The 10,040-nt window shown below is 41.1% G+C and overlaps 1 protein-coding gene across 1 annotated transcript in view; it reads left to right on the top strand.

Moving 5' to 3' along the window:
• Positions 1-6,640: 6,640 nt before the first annotated feature.
• Positions 6,641-10,040, top strand: part of KL (klotho) — a 57,877-nt gene continuing 54,477 nt past the window's right edge. Inside the window, exon 1 of the mRNA XM_077298240.1 lies at positions 6,641-7,709. Within this exon, the coding sequence (XP_077154355.1) occupies positions 7,008-7,709 (702 nt within the window). The 5' untranslated portion in view covers positions 6,641-7,007. The remainder of the gene's footprint in view (positions 7,710-10,040) is intronic.

The following is a 10,040-nucleotide window of genomic DNA, read 5'->3' as shown; positions in this document are numbered from 1 at the left end:
TCATAAACAGGTAATTGAATAGTAGAGCTAGTACAAACCGTATGCGCACATCCTAAATTGCCAGCTGACTGATGTATGACTTCTTGAGAAGGTCAGTACTGCAGGAATATCTTCTGTATATTGATAGAGCAGCTGGTGTAGAATCTCAAGTGGCTCTGCAGAAGATGAGCAATGACAAAGGATAATGGTTTTGTGGTGGGTGGTCAGTACTTTTATTCTAAGAGGATCTGTGTCACCAGATTTCACGACACAATCTGTATACATTATTAAATTGAATGCTCAGACCTAATGAGGCTTGTGTACTTACTTTGAAAATCCATCACAAAAAGGATTTAAGGATAATAAAAGCTCATCCAGTGCTCATTTAAAACATTCTTATCATTGAAACAGTAAGGGCAGATTGTGCAGCTGGCCACTCGGTCAAAACACCACCCATCCATGGTGGCCAATGGCAAAAACATTTTGAAACAAATTGTGCACCACTGGCCATTATGGGTGGGTAGAGTTTCGTCTGTGCGGATAGACGCAACGTGTGGTTTCGCCCTTACAATCAGACATCTATGCAGTGCACCATTATAAAGGTGTTTTTTTTAAACATTTTCATGGCATATGAACTAGATGAAGTGTAATTGCAATTTCTGACCCTCATTAATTAGTAAATGATGGTGTATTGTCCATATATAAGCATGTAAAGCTCTTTACTATCAAAGTTAACCGGGTTAAACAGATTAAGACTAGCGATGAGTGAATGTGCTCTGATAACATCTTACCCACTAGTGCCATCTATAAGTCAATATTGTTCCTATAATGAGTTTTCTTCCCACAGAGCATTACATGACCTTTCAACCTCCTTATGCCAGTTTGGCTATAAACTAGGGTAAACTTTACACCATAGTTCTCCATGAAAGATCCCTCTCGCAGCCAACCAGTCTCTGTCAGGACTCAAACCCAGCAGTTCTTGTGCACCACACGGCAGCTCTTCCCTCTGAGCTATTCAGTATAGTATAGTACCTGTGTTGTTCCTGATTGTCTCCACCCTGAGCTTCTGATTGGCTCAGCTCTGTGACCTCCTACTTAGACCTGGCATTGCACTTTCTTCCTTGCGAGATTATTGAGTTCCCAACCTTTAGTCAAGCTTCTTTCCACCCACTACTTATCCTCAAGATTATACTGCTGCTACGGTGTACCGATATCTTACTATTTCGGACTACGCAAAATGCTGATGCTTTATATATACTGCTGCTCCTGTGTACCGACTTCTGGGAAGGAAAGGTATCCAGAAACAAATCCATCGGCGAATAATTATTTAAAAACAAAAATCTTGAATGTGTAACATGGTTAAAATTATGGTGTAAAACCATTAGTTTAGAAAAAAGGCAAGTAATCCAGGAAACTCATGGCCTTATGCATTACAAACCGACTGGTTCCGAATCATAGTTCACTATAGAACCAATGCCATGAGTTTCCTGGATTACTTGCTTTTTTTCTAAACTAATGGTTTTATACCATAATTTTAACCATGTTATACATTAAAAATTTTTGCTTTTAAATAATTATTCACAGATGGATCTGTTGCTGGATACCTTTGCTTCTTTGATACTGCTCGTTTGGTGCTAACACAAACTTCTTTCCTTGCAGGGCCATTGGATTCTACTGCGGTGAGCTGGATGAATTTTTCTACAAAGTTGTTTTTATACCGACTTCTGGCTATTCCTGACTATGCAACCTGCTTATCCTCCCAACTATACTGCTGCTCCTGTGTACCGACTTGCTATTCCTGCCTGCACTACCTGCCACTGCTGCCCCTAGTGGTTGCAATATACAGTTGAAACCAGAAGTTTACATGCACTATATAAAGACACATCTGCATGTTTTTCTCAATATCTGACATGAAATCAGAATAAGCCTTTCCAGTTTTAGGTCAATTAGGATTACCATAATTATTAATATTTGCCAAGTGTCAGAATAATGAGAGAGAGAGAGAGAGAATGTTTTAAGGCATTTTTATTACTGCAAAGTCAAAAGTTTACATACACTATGATTGCTATGCCTTTAACCCCTTTCTGACCTCGGACGGGATAGTACGTCCGAGGTCAGATCCCCCGCTTTGATGCAGGGCTCCGGTGGTGAGCCCGCATCAAAGCCGGGACATGTCAGCTGTTTTGAACAGCTGACATGTGCCCGCAATAGCGGCGGGTGAAATCGCGATTCACCTGTCGCTATTAACTAGTTAAATGCCGCTGTCAAACGCAGACAGCGGCATTTAATCGGCGCTTCCGGCCGGGCGGCCGGAAATGAGCGCATTGCTGACCCCCGTCACATGATCGGGGGTCAGCGATGCTTCTGCAGAGTAACCATAGCGGTCCTTGAGACCTCTATGGTTACTGATCCCCGGTAGCTGTGAGCGCCACCCTGTGGTCGGCGCTCACAGCACACCTACATTTCTGATGATCGCTGCTATGTAGCAGAGGCGATCGCATTGTGCCAGCTTCTAGCCTCCTATGGAGGCTATTGAAGCATGGCAGAAGTAAAAAAAAAAAGTAAAAAAAAATGTGAAAAAAATAAAAAAATATGAACGTTCAAATCACCCCCCTTTCGGCCCATTCAAAATAAATCAATAACAAAAAAATCAAACCTACACATATTTGGTATCGCCGCATTCAGAATCGCCCGATCTATCAATAAAAAAAAAGCATTAACCTGATCGCTAAACAGCGTAGCGAGAAAAAAAATTGAAACTCCAGATTTACTTTTTTTTGGTCGCTGCGACATTGCATTAAAATGCAATAACGGGTGATCAAAAGAACGTATCTGCACCAAAATGGTATCATTAAAAACGCCAGCTCGGCAGGCAAAAAATAAGCCCCCAACCGACCCCAGATCATGAAAAATGGAGACTCTATGGGTATCGGAAAATGGCACAATTTTTTTTTTTTTTAGCAAAGTTTGGAATTTTTTTTCACCACTTAGATAAAAAAGAACCTAGTCATGTTATGTGTCTATGAACTCGTAATGACCTGGAGAATCATAATGGCAGTTTTAGCATTTAGTGAACCTAGCAAAAAAGCCAAACAAAAAACAAGTGTGGGACTGCACTTTTTTTGCAATTTCACCGCACTTGGAATTTTTTTCTTGTTTTCTAGTACACGACATGGTAAAACCAATGGTGTCGTTCAAAAGTACAACTCATCCCGCAAAAAATAATTCCTCACATGGTCATATTGATGGAAAAATAAAAAAGTTATGGCTCTGGGAAGAAGGGGAGTGAAAAACGAACACGGAAAAACAGAAAATCCCAAGGTCATGAAGGGGTTAAACAATTCTGGACTGCCCATATGATTATGTCATGTGTTTGGAAGCTTCTGACAGGTTTTTTGGCAACATCTGAGTTCACTAGAGACACACCTGTGGATGTATTTTAATGCACACCTGAAACACACTGCTTCTTTGTGAAGCATCATGGGAAAGTCTCAAGTAATCAGCCAAGATATTAGGAAGAGAATTGTGGACATGCACAAGTCTGACTCATCCTTGGGTACAATTTAAAGATATCTGAAGGTGTCTCGTTCATCTGTACAAACAATTATATGCATGTACAAACAAGATGAGAATGTCCAGCCATCATACCACTAAAGGTACCTTCACACTAAACGATATCGCTAGCGATCCGTGACGTTGCAGCGTCCTGGCTAGCGATATCGTTGTGTTTGACACGCAGCAGCGATCAGGATCCTGCTGTGATATCGCTGGTCGTTGAACAAAGTTCAGAACTTTATTTGGTCGTCAGATCGCCGTGTATCGTCGTGTTTGACACCAAAAGCAACGATACCAGCGATGTTTTACACTGGTAACCAGGGTAAACATCGGGTTACTAAGCGCAGGGCCGCGCTTAGTAACCCAATGTTTACCCTGGTTACCAGTGTAAAATGTAAAAAAACAAACTACATACTCACCTTCGCGTCCCCCGGCGTCCGCTTCCCACACTGACTGAGCGCCGTAAAGTGAAAGTGAAAGTACAGCACAGCGGTGACGTCACCGCTCTGCTGTTAGGGCCGGCGCTCAGTCAGTGCAGGAAGCAGACGCCGGGGGACGCGAATGTAAGTATGTACTGTTTGTTTTTTTCACATTTTACGCTGGTAACCAGGGTAAACATCGGGTTACTAAGCGTGGCCCTGCGCTTAGTAACCCGATGTTTACCCTGGTTACCCGGGGACCTCGGCATCGTTGGTCGCTGGAGAGCGGTCTGTGTGACAGCTCTCCAGCGACCAAACAGCGACGCTGCAGCGATCGGCATCGTTGTCGCTATCGCTGCAGCGTCGCTTAATGTGAAGGTACCTTAAGGAAGGAGACGGGTTCTGTGTCCTAGGGATGAACGTGTTTTTTCAGACATGTGCGTATCATCCCAAGGACAAAAGCAAAAGACCTTGTGAAGATGATGGCAGAAGTTGGTAAGATTGTGCCAATATCCACAGTGAAACGAGTACTGTATCAACATGGGCTGAAAGGCCACTCTGCCAGGAACAAGCCATTACTGCAAAAGAAACATAAAAAAGCCAGATTAATGTTTGCAAATGCCCACAAGAACAAAGATCTTAATTTTTAGAGACATGTCCTGCGGTCTGATGAAACTAAAATGTAACTTTTTGAGCATAATGACCATCATTACGTTTGGAGGAAAAAGGGAGAAGTTTGGAAGCCTAAGAACACCATCCCAACTGTGAAAAACCGGGGTGGCAGCATCATGTTGTGGGGATGTTTTACTGCAGGAGGTACTGGTGCACTTCACCAAATAGATGGCATTATGAGAAAAGAAGATCATGTGTCAACACTGAAGCAACATCTCAAGACATCAGCCAGGAAGTTAAAGCTTGGGGCAAATTAGTCTTCCAAATGGACAATGATCCAAAGCATACTGGCAAAATGGTAACAATGCGGCTTAAGAATAACAAAGTCAATGTTTTGGAGTGGCCATCACAAGCCCTGATCTCAATCCAGTTGAAAATGTATGGGCAAAACTGAAATGGCCGGTGCGAGCAAGGCGACCTACAAACCTGGATCAGTTACACCAGTTTTGTCAGGAGGAATGGGTCGAAATTCCAACCAACTATTGTGAGACGTTTGTGGAAGGATAAACGCATAAAGCCTTACCTTATGTGGAAAAGAATTCTGACCTCCTGAATGACTTAGTTTCCTTCATCACAGCTATGGATCAAGTGTTTGATGACCCGAATCGTTGTGCTATAGCTGAAACTAAGTTGCATAACCTATGTCTAGGGCGGCGCTCTGTAGCTGAATATACCTCTGAATTCCGCTGCTGGGTGGCAGACATAGAATTTAGCTGCCCAGAGGAGTCAATTTCGCTAAGGATTATCAGAGCTAATAAAAGATGAAATTGCAAGGGTTGACACCCCTGATAATTTGGAGGACTTTATTCAACTATGCATCCGAATTGATCAGAGACTCACTGAATGAAGAAACGAAAGGCTGTGAGTGTTTGGAAACACCCCTAACTACTCATTTACTCACTCAACATTAGAAAACTAATAGGAAATGGAAAGTGTTCCTGAACCTATGCAAATTGATGTAATCCGAAAACCTCTCTCTGCAGTATAGAAGGAGAGGACACGTACATAAAATGTATGCCTCTACTGTGGGGGCTATGGACATTTTGCCATTAACTGTCCTACGACACATACCGTATTTTCCGGCGTATAAGACGACTTTTTAACCCCTGAAAATCATCTCAAAAGTCGGGGGTCATCTTATACGCCGGGTACGACGTGTGCAGGGAGCGGTCCTGGATGGTTCCCAGGGTCTGGAGGAGATGAGACTTTCCTTCAGGCCCTGGGATCCATATTCATGTAAAAAAATATAATAAAAACAAAAAATCATCTCCGGCCTTCCGCGCAATGCATCCTTTGGAACGGAGGCCACCGCTTGCACCGCTGAGAGCCAGGGGCCGTCGGACGGTAAGTATACCCATATTTTTCATTTTTATTCTTTTTTTCTTACATGAATATGGATCCCAGGGCCTGAAGGAGAGTCTCCTCTCCTCCAGACCCTGGGAACCATCTGGACCGCACACGCCGTATAAGACGACACCCGGCGTATAAGATGACCCCCGTTTTATACGGCGAGTATATCCCAAACTCCATATTTTATATGGAAAAGTTGGGGGTCGTCTTATACGCCCAGTCATCTTATACACCAGAAAATACGGTAGTAATGTTTTAATACTAGACGTTACTACCATCCCGATTTGGGTACACCTTGACGCTGGTAGGATGGGTTTTATATGCACTTTTGCTTTTTCTTATTTACTTACAGCAGGGTATATTTTCATTTTGTCTCTGTCTTAGACCAACTATATGTCCTATTGGTTATTTATGGTCAAATACTGACTTTGGCCTGTAGGGTCGTATTAATGTAATGAACCCATATTGATAGAGAATCATATTTGAAACACAATTAATAGTACCATTGACATAATACATTTCCATCCATGAAAATATGGTTGTACTTCATTGGAGACCATTGTGGTATATAAATATATTGCATTATAAAACCTTGTACCTGTCTGACCCATAATCTATCCCCTTGCAGTTATTACTGTGTGATTTCTCCATCCATGGCTGAGTTCGGTGCCCTTGGTGAACTCTGCTCATCTCACTGTGCCCCCTATTGTGCCTGTTTATGGCTGCAGCCATACCTTGTGCACCTTATCTCTGTGCCCCTGCATCCCTGGGTGTAATTAGTGTGTTCCAGTGTGGTGTGCAGGAGGAGGAGGGAGAGAGCTACTTGTCAGTGTGTATGTAGCTCTGAACATTGCTGTTTCTCACAGCAGAGGAGGAAGCTCTGGAGTTGATGATCTCCTGGAGCTAATTATTAATGGCTTCTCCCTCCCTACCATAGTAGGTAGTTCACGGCTTATGGTGGGCAGGTGATATATAGAGCTGCCGGTTGGAGGGTACTATCATCCTCACATTCCTTTCAGAAGAACTCTCATCATGAGGATACTGCTGGTGGTGTGGCTTACACTTGGCTTCTGGCTACCTGGCTGGGCAGAGAATATATGGCACAGGTTTTCAAGGTTGCCTTTCCCTAAAGATAACCTTTTCCTATATGATACCTTCCCTCAGAACTTCATGTGGGCAGTGGGTACAGCGGCTTATCAGGTGGAGGGTGGCTGGCAGCAGGATGGCAGGGCACCCTCCATCTGGGACACACATTGCCACAAGGATGGACGTGCCACAGGAGACGTGGCCAGTGACAGCTACAACAACCTCTACAGGGACACATCAGCTCTCCAGATTTTGGGGGTCTCACATTACAGGTTCTCCATTTCTTGGTCAAGGTTGTTCCCTAATGGGACAGATGCAGGTGCCAGCCAGGCAGGGTATTCATATTACAAGGCACTCATCAACAGGTTAAAGGAGATGGGCATAAAACCTGTGGTTACTCTCTACCACTGGGACCTACCACAGAGGCTGCAAGATATTTACGGTGGATGGGTCAACGAGTCCATGGTGGGAGTTTTTGAAGCTTATGCTAAAGCTTGTTTTAATCTGTTTGGAAAAGATGTGAAGTATTGGATTACCATTGACAATCCTTATGTGGTAGCGTGGCATGGATATTCTACTGGCAGTTTACCCCCTAGCATTAAAGGAGAGAAGTTGCTTGGGTACAGAGCTGGACACAATCTAATAAAGGTAAGTAGCAAAACTAAACCTGGGGGAACTAGATATCTGCGATAAGTATGATTCTGTATCAATGGTGACTTCTATCTATTTATCTATCCCATATCTATCTATCTATCTATCTATCTATCTATCTATCTATCTATCTATCTATCTATCCCATATCTATCTATCGATATATTATCTATCTATTTATTTATCTATCTATCTATCTATCTATCTATCTATCTATCTATTTATCTATCCCATATCTATCTATCTATCTATCTATCTATCTATCTATCTATCTATCTATCCAATTCAAAAAAGCAGGCAGCACTCCATATCCTTTGAGTAATATGCAGGATTTATTTAGACCCACATGTCGGGGCAACGTTTCGGCTCCAAATGAGCCTTTCTCAAGCCTATCTATCTATCTATCTATCTATCTATCTATCTATCTATCTATCTATCATCTATCTATTTATCACATTTCTATCTATCCCATATCTATGTATCTATGTATCTATGTATCTATCTATCTATTAATCTATTATCTATCAATCTATTTATCCCATATAGCTATCTATCTATCTATCTATCTATCTATCTATCTATCTATCTATCTATCTATCTATCTATCTATCTATCCCATATCTATCTATCTATATCATATCTATCTGTCTATTTATCTATCTATTATCTATCAATCTATTTATCCCATTTCTATCTATCTATCTATCTATCTATCTATCTATCTATCTATCTATCTATCTATCTATCCCATATCTATCTATCTATCTATCTATCTATCTATCTATCTATCTATCTATCTATCTATCATCTATCTATCTATCCCATATCTATCTATCTATCTATCTATCTATCTATATCTATCTATCTATCTATCTATCTACTTTTGTATCCTATAATTCTCTAAATATATTTCTATATTTAATCTGCCATTATTATTGCATCTTTTCTTTCATTAATGGAGCCCATAACTATGGTAGTCCTCTAATTCTTAATGCCACTTGTCATAAATTTGAGGGTTAATAGAACAAGAGATTTAATGCTGATGTTCTCGAGTTTTGCATATGATTTTTTTTTTTTATAACTGAATATTTATTAAATTTTTCAATATAAAGTTACAAGTAGAAATACAAAACATAAGGTAGTAACATTCAGTGCTTATCAAAATATTCATGGAAATTATCAACAATGTGTGGAGCCAACACTAACATCTTGAGTTTGAACGTAGGCAAACATTGACAAGACATTGAAACAAGAGGGAAAGGAGAATATATACTCAGCTTATCGCAGACTTTGAGGACTGCCCCTCATGACCATATCTATTAATGGTCTCTCTGAACCCAATATATCCCAAAGCTCATCATCATTGATGAGAATGACAGATAATCTATAATGAAGAAATATTGCAGGGATTAATAGTGTAAACCAGATAACAGGAGTTGGGTTTGCTGATCGATAAAATACATATAAAACAAGACGTTGAGCTGGATTTTGAGCCAGAGAAATCGCAAATAATCGACAGTAATTGCACAGGAACTCCTCTGTAATATCCCCGCTGCGTGGAGCTATAAATGTTGGCGCTAAATAAAAAGGTTATATACTTATCTGAGATTACAGACATGTGACGTGTTTGTATAACTTTTTTTACATACAAATGTGATCTTTGTGTGTTATGGCCCCGATACATACATACTAATATTGGCTAAACCCTCCGGATTAGTCGACAGTCTAATGTGTATGGGGACCAGCTTACTCTCCCAACAGATGATATTGGGATAAAAAGGATCTGGCATGGTGAACTCAGTGCCTTGTGCTGTCTACGCAAGCAAAGCCGCTGAGCTCAATGATTGGCTGCAGTGGTGTTGACGTGATGTAAGCACTATATACAATCAAGAGATGCTGAGCTCAGTGATTGCCTGCAGTGCTGTTGACGTGATGTAAGCACTGCACACAAACAACAGAGACCAAGACAGGACAGTTTTGTTTTATATATATAAATACCGCAGATTATGACAACGTTTTCTGAAAGGGGACAACCACCTTAACTTTGCATTTATGAAGCATATAAACTATGCTAAGGTATACATATCCTTTAAAGAATCAAGTCAGTTATGACTCATGATATCCATAAGAAGAAGATTTGCTTCCTGAATCTCCTGCCTCTTAGGCTTCTAAGTGAGATGTTCATGATTTCTGTGATTGTTTTCTTCCACTTGTTGTTATAAGTTTTCTTTCACTCGTCCGTTAAAGGGACTCTGTCAGCACAAGATGACTGTTCAAACCAAGTACAGGCGCTCGGTGCTTCACGGCGGGGCCAATCATTTATATACA

The sequence above is a fragment of the Ranitomeya variabilis genome, chromosome 3 (genome assembly GCF_051348905.1).
Source record: "Ranitomeya variabilis isolate aRanVar5 chromosome 3, aRanVar5.hap1, whole genome shotgun sequence".
Taxonomy (NCBI): Eukaryota; Metazoa; Chordata; class Amphibia; order Anura; family Dendrobatidae; genus Ranitomeya; species Ranitomeya variabilis.
The sequence above is the reverse complement of the archived record's forward strand: the minus strand, read 5'-3'. Positions and strand labels throughout refer to the sequence as shown.